Genomic DNA, 21,250 nt, shown 5'->3' on the forward strand with positions numbered 1-21,250 from the left:
CCCAGTGTGTAGTGCTCCCCTCCCTGTGTCCATGTGTTCTCATTGTTCAACACTCGCCTATGAGTGAGAACATGAGGTATTTCATTGTCTGCTCTTGTGTCAGTTTGCTGAGAATGATGTTCTCCAGGTTCATCCATGTCCCTACAAAGGACACGAACTCATCGTTTTTGATGGCTGCATAATATTCCATGGTGTATATGTGCCACATTTTCCCTGTCCAGTCTATCATCAGTGGGCATTTGGGTTGATTCCAGGTCTTTGCTGTTGTAAACAGTGCTGCAGTGAACATTCATGTGCATGTGTCCTTATAGTAGAATGATTTATAATCCTTTGGATACATACCCAGTAATGGGATTGCTGGGTCAAATGGAATTTCTATTTCTAGGTCCTTGAGGAATTGCCACACTGTCTTCCACAATGGTTGAACTAATTTACACTCCCACCATCGGTGTAAAAGTGTTCCTATTCCTCCACATCCTCTCCAGCATCTGCTGTCTCAAGATTTTTAATGATCGCCATTCTAACTGGCGTGAGATGGTATCTCAATGTAGTTTTGATTTGCGTTTCTCTAATGACCAGTGATAATGAGCATTTTTTCATATGTTTTTTGGCCTCATGTATGTCTTCTTTTGTAAAGTGTCTGTTCATATCCTTTGCCCACTTATGAATGGGCTTGTTTGTCTTTGTCTTGTAAATCTGTTTGAGTTCTTTGTAGATTCTGGATATCAGCCCTTTGTCAGATGGGTAAACTGCAAAAATTTTTCCCATTCTGTTGGTTGCCGATTCACTCTAATGACTGTTTCTTTTGTCGTGCAGAAGCTGTGGAGTTTGATTAGGTCCCATTTGTCTATTTTGGCTTTTGTTGCCAATGCTTTTGGTGTTTTGTTCATGAAGTCCTTGCCTACTCCTATGTCCTGAATTGTTTTGTCTAGATTTTCTTCTAGGGTTTTTATGGTGTTAGGTCTTATGCTTAAGCCTTTAATCCATCTGGAGTTAATTTTTGTGTAAGGTGTCAGGAAGGGGTCCAGTTTCTGCTTTCTGCACATGGCTAGCCAGTTTTCCCAACACCATTTATTAAACAGGGAATCCTTTCCCCGTTGCTTGTTTTTGTCAGGTTTATCCAAGATTGTATGGTTGTAGATATGTTGTGTTGCCTCCGATGCCTCTGTTCTGTTCCATTGGTTTATATCTCTGTTTTGGTCCCAGTACCATGCTGTTTTGATTACTGTAGCCTTGTAGTATAGTTTGAAGTCCGGTAGTGTGATGCCTCCCGCTGTGTTCTTTTTACTTAGAATTGACTTGGCTATGGGGGCTCTCTTTTGGTTCCATATGAAGTTTAAGGTGTTTTTTTCCAGTTCTGTGAAGAAGGTCATTGGTAGCTAGATGGGGATAGCATTGAATCTATAAATTACTTTGGGCAGTATGGCCATTTTCACGATATTGATTCTTCCTAACCATGAACATGGAATGTTTCTCCATCTGTTTGTGTCCTCTCTTATTTCCTTGAGCAGTAGTTTGTAGTTCTTGAAGAGGTCCTTTACATTCCTTGTTAGTTGTATTCCTACGTATTTTATTCTCTTTGTAGCGATTGTGAATGGCAGTTTGTTTTTGATTTGGCTCTCTTTAAGTCTGTTATTGGTGTATAGGAATGCTTGTGATTTTTGCATATTGATTTTGTATCCCGAGACTTTGCTGAAATTGCTTATCAGTTTCAGGAGTTTTTGGGCTGAGACGATGGGGTCTTCTAAATATATGATTATGTCATCTGCAAATAGAGACAATTTGGCTTCCTCCTTTCCTATTTGAATACCCTTTATTTCTTTTTCTTGCCTGATTGCTCTGGCTAGAACTTCCAGTACTATATTGAATAGGAGTGGTGAGAGAGGGCATCCTTGTCTAGTGCCAGATTTCAAAGGGAATGCTTCCAGTTTTTGTCCGTTCAGTATGATATAGGCTGTTGGTTTGTCATAAATAGCTTTTATTATTTTGAGATACGTTCTGTCAATACCGAGTTTATTGAGGATTTTTAGCATAAAGGGCTGTTGAATTTTGTTAAAGGTCTTCTCTGCATCAGTCGAGATAATCATGTGGTTTTTGTTTTTGGTTCTGTTTATGTGGTGAATTATGTTTATAGACTTGCGTATGTCGAACCAGCTGATCATGGTAGATAAGCTTTTTGATGTGCTGTTGCAATCGGCTTGCCAGCATTTTATTAAAGATTTTTGCATCTATGTTCATCATGGATATTGGCCTGAAGTTTTGTTTTCTTGTTGAGTCTCTGTCGGGTTTGGTATCAGGATGATGTTGGTCTCATAAAATGATTTGGGAAGGATTCCCTCTTTTTGGATTATTTGGAATAGTTTCAGAAAAAATGATAACAGTTCCTCTATGTGTCTGGTAGAATTCGACTGTGAACCCATCTGGACCTGGGCTTTTTCTGTGTGGTAGGCTCTTTTTTTTTTCTTTAAGACGGAGTTTCACTGTTGTTACCCAGACTGGAGTGCAATGGCACGATCTTGGCTAACCACAACCTGCACCTCCTGGGTTCAAGCAATTCTCCTGCCTCAGCCTCCCGAGTAGCTGGGACTACAGGAGTGCACCATCATGCTCAGCTAATTTTTGTATTTTTAGTAGAGACAGGGTTTCACCTTGTTGACCAGGATGGTCTTGATCTCTTGACCTTGTGATCCACCTGCCTCGGCCTCCCAAAGTGCTGGGATTACAGGCTTGAGCCACCACGCCAGGCCTTTTTTTAATTAATCTGGCTAATGGTCTGTCTATTTTGTTGATCTTTTCGATAAACCAGCTCCTGGAATTACTGATTTTTTTGAAGGGTTTTTCATGTCTCTATCTCCTTCAGTTCTGCTCAGATCGTAGTTATTTCTTGTCTTCTGCTAGGTTTTGAGATTTTTTGATCTTGCTCCTCTAGCTCTTTCAATTTTGACGATAGGGTGTCTATTTTGGATCTCTCCACTCTTCTCATGTAGGCACTTATTGCTATATATTTTCCTCTAGAGACTGCTTTAAATGTGTCCCAGAGATTCTGGTATGTTGTGTCTTCATTCTTGTTGGTTTCGAAGAACGTCTTTATTTCTGCCTTCATTTCATTGTTTATCCAGTCAACATTCAAGAGCCAGTTGTTCAGTTTCCATGAAGCTGTGCAGTTCTGAGTTACTTTCTGAATTCTGAGTTCTAACTTGATTGCATTGTGGTCTGAGAGACTGTTTGTTATGATTTCCCTTCTTTTGCATTTGCTGAGAAGTGATTTACTTCCAATTATGTGATCAATTTTAGAGTAGGTATGATGTGGTTCTGAGAAGAATGTATATTCTGTGGATTTGGGGTGGAGAGTTCTGTAAATGTCTATCAGGTTTACTTGTTCCAGGTCTGAATTCAAGTCCTGGATATCCTTGTTAATTTTCTGTCTGGTTGATCTGTCTAATATTGACAGTGGAGTGTTAAAGTCTCCCACTATTATTGTGTGGGAGTCTAAGTCTCTTTGTAAGTCATTAAGAACTTGCCTTATGTATCTGGGTGCTCCTGTATTGGGTCCGTATATATTTAGGATCGTTAGCTCTTCTTGTTGTATTGATCCTTTTACCATTATGTAATGTCCTTCTTTGTCTCTTTTGATCTTTGTTGTTTTAAAGTCTATTTTATCAGAGATGAGAATAGCAACTCCTGCTTTTTTTTGCTCTCCATTTGCTTGGTAAATCTTCCTCCATCCCTTTATTTTGATCCTTTGTATATCCTTACATGTGAGATGGGTTTCCTGGATACAGCACACTGATGGGTTTTGGCTTTTTATCCAATTTGCCAGTCTGTGTCTTTTGATTGGTGCATTTAGCCCATTTACATTTAGGGTTAATATTGTTATGTGTGAATTTTATTGCCATTTTGATGCTAGCTGGCTGGTTTGCCCTTTAGTTGTTGTAGATTCTTCATTTTGTTGATGCTGTTTAGCATTTGGTATGTTTTTGGAGTGGCTGGTACTGGTTGTTCGTTTTTATGTGTAGTGCCTCTTTCAGGAGCTCTTGTAAAGCAGGCGTGGTGGTGACAAAATCTCTGAGTACTTGCTTGTTCGCAATGGATTTTATTTTTTCTTCACTTATGAAGCTTAGTTTGGCTGGAAAGGAAATTCTAGGTTGAAAGTTCTTTTCTTTAAGGGTGTTGAATATTGGCCCCCACTCTCATCTGGCTTGTAGGGTTTCTGCTGAGAGATCTGCTGTGAGTCTGATGGGCTTCCCTTTGTGGGTAACTCAGCCTTTCTCTCTGGCTGCCCTTAGCATTTTCTCCTTCATTTCAACCCTGGTGAATCTGACGATTATGTGCCTTGGGGTTGCTCTTCTTGTGGAATATCTTTGTGGTGTTCTCTGTATTTCCTGGACTTGAATATTGGCCTGCCTTGCTAGCTTGGGGAAGTTTTCCTGGATAATATCCTGAATAGTATTTTCCAGCTTGGATTTATTCTCTTCGTCACATTCAGGTACAGCTATCAAACGTATATTAGGTCTCTTCACATAGTCCCACATTTCTTGGAAACTTTGTTCATTACTTTTTGTGCTTTTTTCTCTAATCTTGCCTTCTCATTTTATTTCATTGAGTTGATCTTCGACCTTTTGACTGGTTTCTTCTGCTTGGTCAATTCAACTGTTGAAATTTGTGCATGCTTTGTGAAGTTCTTCTGTTGTGTTTTTCAGCTCTATCAATTAATTCATATTCCTCTCTAAGTTGTCCATTCTTGTTATCATTCCTTCAAATCTTTTTTCAAGGTTCTTAGTTTCTTTGCATTGAGTTAGAACATGTTCTTTTAGCTCTCGGAAGTTTCACATTACCCACCTTCTGAAGTCTTATTCTGTTATTTCATCATACTCATTCTCCATCCAGCTTTGTTCCCTTGTTGGTGAGGAGTTGTGTTCCCTTGTAGGAGGAGAGGTGTTCTGGTTTTGGGTGTTTTCCTTCTTTTTGCACTGGTTTCTTCCCATCTTTGTGGATTTATCCTCCTGTCGTCTGTGTAGTTGCTGATTTTCAGATTGGGTCTCTGAGTGGATGTCCAGATTATTGATGGTGAAGTTACTTCTGTTTCTTAGTTTTCCTTCTAACAGTCTGGTCCTTCTGCTGTAGGACTGCTGAGGTCCACTCCAGGCCCTGCTTGCCTGGGGATCACTTGCAGCAGCTGCAGAACAGTAAGGGTTGCTACCAGTTTCTTCTTCTGCTATCTTTGTCCCAGAATGATGCCCGCCAAATGTCAGTCTGATCAGACCTTAGTGAGGTGACTCTTTGGATATATGGGGGTCAGGGAGCTGCTTGAGGAGACAGTCTTTTCTTTATAGGAGCTCAAGTGCTGAGCTGTGAGCTCCATTGTTCATTCAGAGCTTCTAGGCAGGTATGTTTAAGTCTGCTGCAGCGGAACTCATAAACCGCCTTTTTTTCCCCAGGTGCTCTGTCCCAGGGAGTTAGGACTTTATTTATGAGTATCCGTTGTGCTGCTGCCCCTTTTTTTTTTTTTTTTTCAGTGCTGTCCTGCCCGGCAAGGAGGCAGCCTAGTCACTGTCTGCCTGCAGAGGCTTTGCTGAGCTGCTTTGGGCTCCACCCTGCTGCCGTATGGACTTCCCTGTAGTCCTTTTTATATCTTTTTATCCTTTTTCATAGTTCAACTGACTGTTCATTCAGTTTTAGTGTTTGAGAAGTCTGAAGTCATTTGAATCCTGATCTTTTGTATGTAGTCCATGTTTTCCTCTGGAAAGTTAACACAGAGTGACCATCAAGTCTGGAATCTTGACATGAATATATATGAAATGGCTTACTGATGTTACATTATTGTACATGGTAAAATAATAATACATGTGTTTTCATACTTTATGGGCACTCTGCAGAAACTTTTTTGGTCCCAGTGTTCTGAAATTTCATCATGATGGGCCTAGCATGGATATATTTCTTTCATTTTGGTAGGTATTTATTGAGTTCTTTTGATTTTAGAGTCTAGAGTATTCAGTTCTGGGAAATTCTCATTGCTTTGTTTATTCTTTGCACCTTATTCATCTTCTTTCTCTGGACTCCTTTATTTATATCTTGGGACTTTTGGATTGATTTTCTTTTCTTTACTTAGACTCATTTTTATTGTTTAGTTTGAGAGATTTATGTAACTGCAGCATCCAATCCTTTTATACATGTTTATTTTAAATTCAAACTACTCTGCCTTGGAATATTCTTAATCTAAAGGAGACTATATAAAAGGGTTAACACTAGAATTGTCTGTGCTCTACCCCAGAGAAAATAATGTTGATTGCTCAGAGTAAGGTCATGTGCTACTCAAAAATTAGCTCTTTATTTGATTATACTAGTAACATAGACTTCATTATACTTAGCACCTTGTCTCCTGCATTATAATTTAATCAGAGGAAACAGTTCTATTACATTTTTAGGAAGATCTCAGATTTAAAATGACACCATTTGAATTAAAATTATCCCTTTGCTGGATTATCTACCAAAAAAAATACTTCCAAGCTATCTTTCATTATATGTTCATACAGAATGTAAACAGTTTAATACTAACCTGAGCTCTATAGATAAATATATATATATATATATATATTCTCTGTCATATATGTATGCGTGTGTGTGTGTACACACACACATACACACACAGTGGCCTATATATCATATATATATGTGCATATATGTGCATATATACATGCATACACATATGCACACACGCCAATGGCTGTGTGTGTGTGTAAATATATGTGTGTGTCATATATATATATATATATATATATATATATATATGAGATGGGGGTCTCACTTTGTCACCTAGACTGCTAGACTGGAGTGGAGTGGCACAATCATAGCTCACTGCAACCTTGATCTCCTAGGCTCAAACAATCATCCTGCCCCAGCCTCTTGAGTATCTGGGACTATAGACACATACCACTGTGCCCGGCTAATATTTAAATCATTTTGTAGAGATGGAGTCTTGATTTGTTGTCCAGGCTGGTCTTGAACTTCTGGCTTAAAACGATCTTCCTGCCACGGCCTGCCAAAGTGCTGGGATTACAGGTGTGACTGAAGCACCTGGCCTATCTGAGCAAAATTTAAATAGGAAGGTGAATTCTTTGAAAAGAAATTCATGTGTATTCAAGGTGAATGTGAATTATTTTTTATTATTCTTCCTTTTGGATTTTTCTGTGCCATCACAGTGGTTCTAGTTACATGGACACTCAGATCTGAGACATTTGTTCCATTTCTAATGTTGTATTTTAATTTTAAAATTGTTTGGTAGTACTGTTTTCTCAGTCTTAAGACAGACTTTGAGCTAATCTTTGCTGGGTTTTGCTTGTCAAAAATGATGGTGAAGCCAAATTAACACTAACCAAAACTATTTAGCCTGTAGTCTTGGGTAAGTATTTATAAATACTTAACTATCAAAGGGAAATAATATTGCTTTGAAATTTTTCATTTAAGAATATGTAGTACTTTTTGTTTGAAAAAGGAAAGGTGGCCTTAGAAAGTCTTTTAGCATGAACATATGATATGCAGTGCATCAGCCATTTGTCTTAAAGGTGTATAATATCAGTTGATATAAGCATGTTTGAAAAACCTGCCCTGACACTTTAACTTTTCAGATTAGAAAGAGAGTATTTCTCCAAAAACAAGAAACTAAACGAAGAGATCGAGGAACAGAAGAAAGTCATTATAGACCTTTCAAAGAGACTCCAGTACAATGAAAAAAGTTGCAGTGAATTACAGGAAGAACTAGTTATGGTAAGGATAAAAAATAAAACTCTATGGTAATCACTTTACTGGGTCGTATTTGATGTATAGCAGGGTTTTTCCTCACTACATTCCATGAGTTAATGGTATGAAAGTAGTTTTAGGCCAGGTGCGGTGGCTCAAGCCTGTAATCCCAGCACTTTGGGAGGCCGAGGCGGGTGGATCATGAGGTCAAGAGATCGAGACCATCCTGGTCAACATGGTGAAACCCCGTCTCTACTAAAAATACAAAAAATTAGCTGGGCATGGTGGCACGTGCCTGTAATCCCAGCTACTCAGGAGGCTGAGGCTGGAGAATTGCTTGAACCCAGGAGGCGGAGGTTGCGGTGAGCTGAGATCGTGCCATTGCACTCCAGCCTGGGTAACAAGAGCGAAACTCCGTCTCAAAAAAAAAAAAAAAAAGTATTTTTAATGACATTGATAACAAAATTTTTCAAAACTGGAAATGCTGATTACATCAAAGATATACATAATGAAACCTCTCTGATTTAGAATAATTGCGGAAACTAACGGAATTAGTAAAAACTCTTATAGAATTAAAAAAAATGTATTCAAGGGTTTTTCTTTTTTTATTGTGCATTAAACAGTATTACTTATATTAAGGGTGATTAGGGTTTGTAATTAGTACAACTGATGATTTCATAGACTTCCTTTTGTAATTGTTTTGTACCTGGTCACTCTCTCTCTATTCCCCAGTAATCTAGCTTTTACACTATAACCAAATTTATCTTTGTAAAGTATTGATCTGTTTTTGTCCATCTTTCTTTATTCAAAACTCATCAGCATCTCAATGTCTGTCTTCCTGTTGTTTTCAGAAAGATGGCCAGCTTCTTGTATAATCTCAGGACCTTTTTCTTTTGTCTTTTGCTTTTTGTTAACTTTTCTAGCCTCTTTTGCGTTTTCCTTCTATCTGTTCTGCTTTAGCCACATTAGAATGCTCCTTGCTTTCTAAACGCACTTTTCTTCTTTTTTTTGTTTTAAAGATGGGGTTTCACTCTTGCCCAGGGTAGAGTGCAGTGGTACAACTCCTTACTTACTGTAATCTCCAACTCTCTCAAGGGACCCTTTTGCCTCAGTGTCCTGAATAGCTGGGACTGCAGATGTGTGCCATCATGCTTCTTACAGAGAAGAGGTCTCGCTCTGTTGGCCAAGCTGGCATCAAACAAGTGGCCTCAAGTGGTCTTCCTGTTTTGGCCTCCCAAAGTGCCAGGTTTACAGGCATGAACCACTGCATCTGACCTAAATACATCTCTTCATATATTCTTATTTTTATTCAGGTTATTCATTTCTTTGACCTGCAATGACTAAAATGCTCCTTTTCTTTTCCATAAACAGATTTCTATGCATCCTGTGATGCCCAGCTCTGATATTTTGCAATCTGTGAAGCTTTCTGTGATTCTATCTTCTGCACTCTCATCCACCTTAAGTTAAAATTCTGTCCCTCCTCAACAGTATTTCTTTAGTACTTAGTTCAGCATCTTTATCATAATACTCACAGAAATTTGTTGTGTGTTATGTCTCACAAGAGGATGTGAATGCTTTGAGGTTAGCTTACTTCATTTTATATACCTAGATTCCACTATAGTACTTGGCTCAATAAACAATTTTCTGATGGATTTATTTGGTTGATGGAGAATCTTTCTCTCTACAGTTTGCTGGGGAACCCCCGGGAGGGTGTAAAGTTTATGGTTAATACCCTGTTACTTCTTTGTCTTGTTCTACATATACATACTTTCCTCAGAGGCTTGACTATTTCACTTTCAGTTATATATGAAAAGTTTTAGTGATTTTAGTTATTGAGGACAATGGGTATTATTTTCCTTCTTGAAAAAGGTGGCCCTGGGTTATACTAGGAATTGGTCACCAAATCAGTGCTGCCCAGATAGAAAGCTAGTAATGGGATACAGTTAAATCTCTTCAGTGTTTTTTCAAATGACCCAATATTATATGCATTTCCCATTTACCTCAAGATGCTTGCTGTGTTCTGATTCAGGAATTGGTATCATTGCTTGTTCTAGAAATCAGTTTGCAGTTTGGTATTTTGAATGTGGTGTTTTAGAAAGTTAAGAGTCCTCTGTGTAGTCTGCTCTAGCATCTGTTCACTGTAATGTGTTATCCTAAATTTCATGGGCTGTTTTAGCTCTTACCTCCTAGTTCAGGAAGATGAATCAGTAGTGGAGAAAAATATGTTAGGGTCATTAAGCTGAGTACTACATTCACTCTGCTTGCTTATTAGTCATTGCACTCAATAGTTTGGAAAATAAGTCAGGGTTATAACTAAGAATGGAAGAGTTAAGACATAATCACCAATATAGGTTGCATGAATTTTCCTAATTCTGGTTTTCTAGCACTTTGGTGACTAGATACAAAATAAAATGAGACTGGCTTAACTCACCACAGAACGTATGCGTATTTAGTGATTAAAAAATTTTACTTGGTACTAACAGCTTTTTTCCCTAAAACTTTTACAGAGTGATAGTTGGTCTAAAATAAGGCAAGTGGCAGCTCACCAGCAGCCTTTGTTTGCTTGTTGGGGTCTTCTGCACTCATTTTATTAATCCACTGAACACTATTGTTTTGATAATGATGCTGAAAATTGTAGGCTAATTGTTTCTTCAAAGCTCGATGGATGGCTAAAAGCAGTTGCAGATCTGTGAATAATGTAATAGTTCCTTGTTGAATGGGATGTTCGAAAAATTTACTCAGGTTGCCAGACTAAGTGATATACAGTTTACCATACTTGGTGGCTCAGACTATTAATATGTTCCTCTTAATTTTTTCATTTCTCTTAAACTCAGCTTTGTGTCTTATTTCTTCCATCTTTGTCTTCTGTTTTTTCTTTCCTATTAACTTTTAAAAAACTTTTTCTGTTTTATGCTTATTAGAGCTGTTGTTCTTTGTTTCTTTGCCTGACCATAATATGAAATTTAAGAGCTATTTAATGAAAATGTCTTTAAATAGTAAGTACAATGTTTTTCTTTTTATAAACTACTATTCTATCGCTTTTTCTAAATATAGTTTTTCTTGTGCATATTCCTTTATTGACTTTTCTCAGTTGATTAGTGAGGGAAAGAAGGTTTGAAAAATTTGTCTTGAAAGATATCTCTTTCAAATTAAATTTTAAGCCATAAGAAATAAAGTTTTTCTAGTTCTGCATTCACAGTCTGGCTATTATTTATGCTTTGAATTCTTAATTGTTGACTGAAGAGAGAATGACTTATGAGCAAGATTTCCCTTTTGCTTTTGGAAATGAAATTGTTTTAATGACATCCCATGATTTCATGTACCCTAGTGTGTCTTTTCCAGTTATATTTCTTTTGAGCATAATAGTATCAGTGTTTTATAGACTATATATAGGAAGCATAAATTACCTACAGGTAATTTTTCTTTCCCTTTGAGGTACCAGATTATTTTCTAGTTTAGGTTATGTTCATGGTCATTATTTGAGTCTTGGTCTTTATTTTCTCTGTTACTTTGGAAAAGAACGTTAAAGTCACTATCCTCTTTAGGTTTACTAGTAAGGTGAAGGTGTTATTAATAAGATACAAAGACTTGAGGAAATTTTGAGAGTTAGAGATCACTTTGTGTTAGTACAGCATAGCCTTATGCTGTATCCTGGGCTGGATACAGCGACAGAGCTGTTAGAGGCTTTAGAGATCATCTAGCCCAGGATACAGAATGTGCTAGTAAACCAGTTGGAAAGTAATAGCTCCCCTGTTTTGAGAGAGATAATATATAAATATAGAACATAATTTTGGAAAAATCTAAACCTTGTATGTTGTCTTTTGTGGGTATTTAATAAATATAAACCCAGCCAACTTTAATTGTACTTTTATTTGTTTATTTATTTTTAATTGACACAAAATAATTGTGTTAATACATATTTATAGGGTACATTGTGATGTTTTGATATATACAACATAAAGTGATCAGATCTAGGGTAATTACTATGTTATCTCAAACATCTATTATTTCTTCATTCTAATTATACTTTTATATTAATGAAATTACTTCTATTCAATGTATAGATTTAAAAGATATAATTAATAAATTAATGATATATAATTACTATTTTGAATGTCATAGAATTAGTAAAATTTCAACAGGACATTTAAGGACTTAACAGATTTATTTTAATGTTTGAAATAAATGTGAACACAGAAGATGTGAACACAGAATATGAAACTTGACATAATTTGACTATAAATAGTTTTGATTAGAAATTGAGCTTTTAGTTTCAAAATCTGTGAATTTAATAATGACTTAATCAACTAGTAAATAAAACTGAATTTCTAGTTTAAGCTGCTAAGTGATCATGCTTATTAAAGTCCATCTGAGGCTCAGCAGATCCAGTTGGGTCTTTTAGACATTACTATGAGTTTTTATGTATCTGCCTCTCTTGAAGAAGGGGAGCTGTCATTTTCAAATTCGTATTATTAGAACTTGCTTTGTGCTTTCTTCAGTGAAATTTTCTTAAGTCCATTATTTCTTGAGATTTGTTTTCTGCCACTCAGTAAAATTTAGTTACAGCTCTAGGAGAGACTTTATATTGAAAAGGGAATTCTAGTTCTCGTGAGCTTTTGCTCAAAGAATGTTTTATTCTCTAAAGAACTTGTGATTGAAAATGGTCAAGTGTATATTTTTTCTCAATACTTTAGGGGCCTTAACTGATTATATAATAATAATGATTGCTAGCATTAAATATGATTTTGGAAAATGCTTTGATGGTTATACTTTGTGGTGAAGATAATATTTCTTGATAATATTTTTACCGATGAACTATTAGGTTTGCTTTAGAAGAACATGTTTCTGATTTTGTAGGAGGTTTTCAAAACTAATGGGCTAGTAAATATTCTATTCTGATTTTTACTAAAAAAAAGATTGATTCCTGTTTTTCACCAAGAATAAGAGTAGTATTTATACATGGGTATTGTTTTTGCTAATATAAATATCACTTTCTGTTTCTCTTAGTGGCCCTTAAATTTTAATACAAGTAAATAATTCATTGAGTATGTGTCTTTGTGTATTTAAATATTCCTTTTGGGAATTTATGGTATAGGCATAAAGCTTTTGCATTAAGTTTTTTGAAATTTATTTCTATATAAATTAGTAAATTTTGGAAATCCAAATCTCATTTTTAACATGGGAAAAAATAAAATGGTATAGTGTATGTATGTGTGTGAGAGAGACAGAGAGCACGAGATCAAGAGAGAAATGTTTATATGTTTAGGCCCATATTCAGATTGAAAAGTAGCATCTGCTGAAAAATAAACTGATTGTTAAAGCTAAGAAGGGTAACATCTCATTATGTGAGATAAGCAAGTGGGATCATGGAATACTGACATCCATGGGGGCAGCATTGGTAAACAAGGTGGTAGAGAACTAAGAGACTAGCTATCATTGATATGATCAGGGAAAAGCTGCTGAAGGTGATGATAATGAAAGATACGCAGACCAAATTCTGTTTAGCTCAGCAAGCTCTCTTTTAGCCCATACAAATGCACTGTGCATATAATGGTAACTAGGTACAAGATATGATGAAAAGGTGAGCTGTGAGAGCAAAAGTGTGTGATGCAGATTCTAGGCTCTGATGCTTCCTTATTTTTACTTAAAATTTCTACATAATTGTTCAACATATATTTAAATAAAAAACTTAAAAGTTTTACTTGAGTTCAAAAATGTTCAGAAGTTATAAGCACTATGTATTAGTTGCAAAAGTTTAAACTATGTTTAAAATACTTATTTCATTACAAACACCCATTGATGAAAAGCTTTTTTTAAACCTGTTTGTTTTTCTATTATTTTTAACCTTATTAAAATTGTCCTTAATTGTTTTCATTGTTATTTATGACTTGAGTCAACTTTTTCCATAATCAGCAAGGCCCCTTTACCAATTTTTAGGTATAAATATTTATATATCATTGTTATATATTTTTTCAAGGGCTCACATTAGAAATTTTTATTTACATGCCTTTTCATTTGTGATGCTCATGTTGAGTGAGCAAAAAAATGAGGGATGAGGGTTTGAAGGATGATAAAAAGAGATGATGATTATGAAACAAAAAAGAATGACATGTTAGAGTGAGCCAGAAATGCTTTCAGTTCAGCAGTGTGAGAGGTATAGTATCCCAAGGTTCAAATAAAAGTAGTTTGTTGTTATCTCATTTTTCTTTCTGGTTAAAGATATTTTATAACTGTTAGAAGCAAATGCTTGTTCCTTGGTGCCAAAAAGAAGAACTAGTGCTCGGACAAGGAATTTTCTCAGCAAGGCAATTTTACTTTATGCAGAAAGGGTGCTTCTTGGAAGCCTGATTGTCATGAGAGCACCCTGAACAAAGAAGAGCATAGGTTTTTATCCCTGACACATTGAGTCCTTACTGCTGTGTCCTATCTCTGTTGACTGGAGCTGGACTGCACAATCTAGACTGATCCTGATTGGCTAAAAATGAAAACTTTCCTAAATACATAAATGAGTGATGGAGAACAAAGAAAGGAAGGGGGTTGTTAATGGGAAACTAAGAGAATAATAACATTTCCAAATAAGGAAGAGGTGTAGGCTGTAAGCTAGGAAATGCCTGGGCATGTTTGGACATGTCTGAGCAGGCTGTAGGCCAGAACAAATAACTTGGTTAAAGTAAAAGGACATAGAATGTACTCATTTCCTTATTTTATTTAACTATATTTACATAGGACTTAGCAAAGAGTAATTAGCAAAAGCAAGGAAACTTGAAGGAAGTTAGTTTTTAAAAGAAACTATTATTTCTAACACTTATTTATTCTTTAACAAAAACGGAAATTTTGAAGAGGAACTTTTTACTTTTCATATAACCAATATTGACTCCTCTTTCATAATACATTAAGATTTGTTGGCTGGGCATGGTGGCTCATGCCTGTATTCCTAGAACTTTGAGAGGCCACGGCAGGTGGGTCACAAGGTCAGGAGTTAAAGACCAGCCTGGCCAACATGGTGAAACCCTGTCTCTACTAAGAAGACAAAAATTAGCTGGGCATGGTGGCAGGTACCTATAATCCTATGGCTATTTGGGAGGCTGAGGCAGGAGAATCATTTGCACCCAGGAGTTGGAGGTTGCAGTGAGCTGAGATCACGCCATTGCACTCCAGCCGGGGTGACAGGGTGAGATTCCATCTAAAAAAAAAAATTTGTTAATCACAACATTTTTTGAACTTTCTTTGAATATTTTGATATTTTTAGTTGCTTATCCAGCTACACTGGTTGTAGATTCATCTCATCATCACAGCATCTAAAGTAGTCCTTGGTTCATGGTAGGTCATGAGTAAATGTTCATCTAAACATCATCTGGTTAACCAACATAGCCTTAAGGGACCTTTAATCCCAGGGCAACAAATTCCATATGTGAGTTTTGTCTGAGACAAAGAAGTGAGTCCTTTTATCCTACAATTCTTTTAAATTTCTGGGGATGTTTAGCATTATAGAATTTGTTGTGTCAATAATTTATCATTAACCTAAACTTATTCTTTATGTCACATGACAAAATATGTTAATAAAAAATGAGAAACAGCATTTTAGCTTCAGTTAGTACTTTGTTTTCAGCTCAACAGTTTTGTTTATTTAGCTAATGAATTTTGTTTTCATTCTCAAATTCCTTGTATATTAAAAGGCTGTTAAGAGAACTAGCAACTTTGGGAACAAAATTTAAATATAAGCATAGACCAGATGTCATGGCTGATACCTATAATCCCAGCACTGCGAGAGGCTAAAGCAGGAGGACTGTTGAGCTCAGAAGTTTAAGACCAGCCTGAGCAACAAACATAGTGAGATTCTTATATCTACAAAAAAATTAGCTGGCTGTGGTGGCATGCGCCTGTAGTCCTAGCTACTTGGGAGGCTGAGATGGGAGAATCGCTTAAGCCTGGGAGGTTGAGCCATGATTACGCCAGTGCACTCCTGCCTGGGGCACAAAGTGAGACCCTGTCTCAAAAATAAATAAATAAATAAATAAATAAAATCACAATTAATCACTTAAAAAACAAAACAAAAATAAATAAATAAAATCACAATTAATCACTTAAAAAACAAAACAAAACCCTGACACACTCACTGTATGAATGAAGAGTGGAAACTTCATTAATAAAACTGTAACAATTTGTTAGAAAAAAAACTTGTCAACTGTAAAGCAAGGTCATGATGTAATTATTAAACATAAGTTAACTTTCTAATGGCTATATTATTTATAAGACTGTTAGCCAGATATGTCTGTAGAATGATATAAAAATTGTATTAATAATTATAAATGTAATAGTAATTTTCAGGTAGATGAACATCTTTTTAAGCCTGATGAGTGAGTAAATCTCTTCTTTGTTCTTTGAAAAATTTTACACTATTCAATCTTTTCTGCCCAATTTGACCTTAATTTTGATCTTATAACAGTGTGAAAAATATTAGCTCTTATTTTAGTTAAGACTGAGCCCTATATTTGAAAGAGAATTATTGTTGAACTAAGAGTTGAATTGAATCTTTATAATAAGCTCACTCCAAGTATGCAGTTTATCTGGCTTTCTATACATATATTCCTGTAAATGTTTATACCTTGATATTGATGGGGACTGCACTTCAGTCAGCTGGCATAATAAAAAGAACATAATTTTTGGAGGCATATTGATCTGCGTTTTAATCCCAAGCCTATCTCATTTTAGTTGTGTGACTTTAGTGATACTCTTTTTCTGAATGTATTTGCCCATTTGTAAAATGGTGCTAATAGTCTCTGTCATGCAGGGTTTTTGACAAGCATTAAAGATATTGAATGTATCAAAATAGCAGAGGATGGAAAAAAAATACCATGCACCTGATTAAAAAAAAAAACAAACTGGAGTGAATATACTGATGACAGACAAAATAGACTTTAGAATAAAAATGTTACTGGAGATAAAGAGGGACGTCTCTTATTGTTAAAAGGGTCAATCCACCAGAAAGATCTAACAATTATAAAAAGGTATACACCTAACAACAGAGCTCCAAACTTTTTGAAGCAAAACCTGACATTATTGAAGGAAGAAATAGACAACAATAATATTTGGGGACTTCAGTACCCCACTGTCAGTAATGGGTAGAATGAGGAAGAATATCAACAAATAAATAGAAGACTCAACAGTACTGTAAATAAATTAGACCTTACATATATCTATAGAACACCACACCCATTAGCAAGAGAACACACATTCTTCTTAAGTGTACATGAAGTATTTTTGTGGATAGATCATATGCTAGGCCATGAAACGAGCCTCAATGAATTTAAAAGCATTCAAATCATGCAAAGTATCTTCTTTGACCATAATGAAATTATATTAGAAATTAATAATAGAAGACAACAGAGGAAATATTTACAAATATGTGAAAATTAGTCAACATACTCCTAAATAGCCAATGAGTCTAGAAGAAATCACAGGGGAATTAGAAAACACTTTGAGATGAGTGAAATAAAAAGACAACATACTAAACTTTGTAGGATGCAGCTAACATTATGCTTAAGAGGGAAACTTAAAATATCTGTATTAAAAAAAATAGTGGAGCATGGTGGTGCAAACCTGTAGTCACAGCTACTTGGAAGGCTGAGGTGGGAAGATTTCTTGAGTCCAAGAGTTTGAGACCAGCCTGGGCAACATAGTGAGACCCCGATCTTTAAAAAAAAAATCCTCAAATCAGTAACCTAACATTTGACTGTAAGAAATGAAAAAAGGTGCAAACTAAACCCAAAACAAGTGGAAGAATAGAAACAGTAAAGACTAACAAGGAAATAAAACAATAGAGAAAATCAATGAAATCAAAAGGTGATTCTTTGAAAAAATAACTAAATTCATAACACTTAGCTACACTCATCAAAAAAAGAGAAAAGATTCAAATTATTGAAGTCATGAACGAAAGGGGAATATAACTACTGACCATGCAGAAATGGACATATTTGGAAGAGAATACTCTGAAAAACTGTATACCAATAAGTTAGATAATTTAAAATGTACAAATTTCTAGAAAGACACAAATTACCAAACTGGTTAAGAAGAAACAGAAAATCAATGCTATAGCATGGTGTATTAGAATATCAAATACAAAATTAAAAAAAATCAAAAGAGATTGAATTAGTAATCCAAAAACTCCCACAAAGAAAATCCCAGGCCTAGATAGCTTTACTGATAAATTCATTTAAATGTTTAAGAACAGTTACCATCAATTCTTCATAATTCTTGCAAAAATAGGAGATAACACTTCCCATAACATTCTGTGAAGTCAGTATTAATACTTGATAAAACCTTGGTACAAAAACCAAATATACCAAAAGCAAAGAAAACTACGGACTAGTATACCTTTTGAATATAGATGCCAAAATTCTGAAACTGTACTAGCAAGCTGAATCCAGCAAGATATAAAAAAGATATTACACCATGATGAAGTAGGATTTATCTCAGGAATGTAATACTGGTTTAACTCCTGAAAATAGACTAATGTGCTAAATTACAGAAGCCAGATGATTATCTCAATAGACACAGAAAAACATTTGATAAAATGCAGCATCCTTTTATGGTAAAAATGCTCAACAAACTAGCAATAGAAGGAAACTTCCTACTCATCCTGGTGAAGAGTATCTATGGAAAACCTATATCTGACATCACAGTTAACGGTGAAAGACTTAATACTTTCACCATAAGATCAGGAATAAGACAAGGATGTACACTCTCACCATGTCTGCTCAACATTTTACTGGAGGTTCTAGCCAATGGCAATAGCCAAGAAAAAGAAATAAAAGGCATCAGTTTTAGAAAAGAAAAAGTATATTGTCTTTTTGCAGATAACATAATCCTGTATAAATTAGAACATCCTAAGGAATCCACACATACAGAGAAAATTATTAGAGCTAATACATGAGTTTAGCAGAGTTGTAGGAGACAATGCATGGTCCACTTAGGAAAGCAGTTGTATTTCTGTAACTAGCAATGAGTAATCCAAAAATGAAATTAAGGAAACAATTCTATTGAAAATAAAATAAGAAAGAATGTAATTCTTAGGAATAATTTGACAAAAGAAGCATAAAACTTATCTTTTGAAAACTGCAATTTATCATGGAAAGAAATTAAACAAGGTCAAAACAAATGGAAAAATATTTCATGTTCGTGTAAGAGTTAATAGTGGTACTCCCTAGATTGATGGTTTAATGTAATCTCTATCAAAATCTCAGTTGACTATTTGGAAGACAGCTATGCTTACTACTGTACCACCACTGAACTTTTAGTTGGCTTTTTGCAGAAATTAACAAGCGGATTCTAAAATACATATGGAAATATAAGGGGAACTGGAGTGGTGGCTGATGTCTGTAATCTCATTACTCTGGGAGGCCAAGGTGGGCGGATCACTTGAAGTCAGAAGTTCCAGACCAGCCTGGCCAATATGGTAAAACCCCCATCTCTACTAAAAATACAAAAATTAGCCAGGCATGGTGACATATGCCTGTAGTCCCAGATACTCAGGAAGCTGAGGCATGAAAATCACTTCAACCCAGGAGGTGGAGATTTCAGTGAGCCAAGATCATGCTACTGTACTCCAGCTGGGGTGACAGAGTGAGACTTAGTCTCAAAAGAAATATAAGGGACCTTGAATAGCCAAAATAATCTTGAAAAAGAAAAAGTTGGAGTAGTAACATGTACCAATTTTAAAGCTAACTACAAAGTTATAGTAGTCAAGATAGTATGGTACTAGTATAATGAGTTATGTATATATCAATGGACCAGAATTGAGAATCCAGAAGAAAATCTCTCACAATTATGTTTAGTTGATTTTCAAAATGGATGTCAAGTCAATTCAGTGGGGAAAGAATAGTATTTTTCAACAAATGATGCTGAGGGAACTGGATATCCACATCCAAACACCAAAGAATGAATTGACTCCAGTCTGGGCAACAGAGGGAAATTCCATTTCAAAACAACAAAAACGAAAAGAAATGAGAATGGTGATTATTTAGGCCTTGGGGGGCAGTGGTGGGAGAAGGGAGAGTGACAGCTAGTGGGTGTGGCATGTCTTTTAGTAGGAACAACACTGTTCTAAATTTAGATTGTGGTTATGGTTGCACAACCCCGTGGAAATACTAAAAACTTTGAATTAAACACTTTATTTCGGTGAATTGTGTGTTATGTCAGTTATACCTCAGTCAAGTTTAAAAAGAATATAAAGTTACCATAATTAAGAGTTTGGTATTGACAAAATAATGGAGAAAGCAATGAAACAGAGTGGGAGTTCAAAAATGGCTAACAGTAAGTATGAGAATTTAGTGTATGATGTTGTTATGCCAAATCAATGTTTAGAGATAGATTATCTCACAAATAGTTTTTAGACAACTTGTTACATTATAATGAGAAATAATATAACTAAATCCCTGCTGCATTGCTTATACTAACCAACGAAAGTTTAGATTGATCAAAGAGCCATAATAGAGGAAAATGAAAAAGCACTGGAAGAAAAATGGAATTGTTTTGTCATCTTGGAGTAAAAGGAAAATATGACATAAAACCCAGAAGTCCTAAAGCAAAATATGGATTTGCTCACTTGATCACTTGAAAAATATCATTTTCTTTTAAGAATCTATCATAGTCAGATGGCAAATAGAAATGAGATAAAATGATTTGCAACATGTAACAAAAAGATTGTTTTTATAATTTATGGAGCACCTTTACAGATCACTAAGGAAGAAATGAATGATGTAATATAAAAATGGGCACATGATATGAACAAGCAATGCACACAAAAAATATAGATGGCTAGTAAACATGAAAGGATGCTTAACCTTAATTAAAATGAAGTAAATGCACATTAAATAAGCTGATAATGCCTATTATTGGATAGATATTGGGAAATAGATACTCATACTGTTCATGGTAGTATACACTGATATAACTGATTAGAGAGTAATTTGTTAACAATTGTCTGAAAACAGTATGTTTCGCTTTTCCTCATCAAATCTATTTATAGGAATTTATTGAGTAGATATATTTAATGTGCATGCAAAATATAAAAAGAACATATGTAAGATTTTATATTGGAGTATTATCACAAATAGTGAAAAAACTGCCAAAAACCTAAAAAATATTAACAGTAGGGGGGGACTGGTTAAGTTAATTTGTGGTACATCTGAGTAATGGAGTACTATACAACTAAAAAAATGATGTGGAGAGATATGAAGCCTATTCTGAATGGAAAAGAAAGTAATACAATAGTATGTATATTATGATCCTATTTGAATTAAAAATTATATATAGATATTTTGTATAATTATAAAACACATTGTGAATAAAACTTACTGGTGGGAATTGACTTACATTTTTCTCTATTTGTTTTTTGTTTTTTACTCAGCATGATATATAAACTCAAAGGATTTAATAGAATATTTAAATATTTAATAATTAAAAGTACCTATAGATATGTTTTATTTATAAATACTATGTTTATAAATATTAT

At 35.1% G+C, this 21,250-nt stretch overlaps 1 protein-coding gene across 20 annotated transcripts in view; it reads left to right on the forward strand.

The window, feature by feature from the left end:
- The window catches only part of CCDC171 (coiled-coil domain containing 171), a 499,054-nt gene that overhangs the window by 157,188 nt on the left and 320,616 nt on the right, over positions 1–21,250 (forward strand). For all 20 annotated transcript variants that reach the window (XR_008481645.2, XM_035306113.3, XM_035306098.3 and 17 more), the window contains one exon: positions 7,626–7,764. Coding sequence is in view for 19 of the 20 variants with exons in the window: in XM_035306113.3 (XP_035162004.1) it covers positions 7,626–7,764 (139 nt within the window). In the remaining variant the exon portion in view is untranslated. The remainder of the gene's footprint in view (positions 1–7,625; positions 7,765–21,250) is intronic.

This window comes from Callithrix jacchus, chromosome 1, assembly GCF_049354715.1.
Source record: "Callithrix jacchus isolate 240 chromosome 1, calJac240_pri, whole genome shotgun sequence".
Taxonomy (NCBI): domain Eukaryota; kingdom Metazoa; phylum Chordata; class Mammalia; order Primates; family Cebidae; genus Callithrix; species Callithrix jacchus.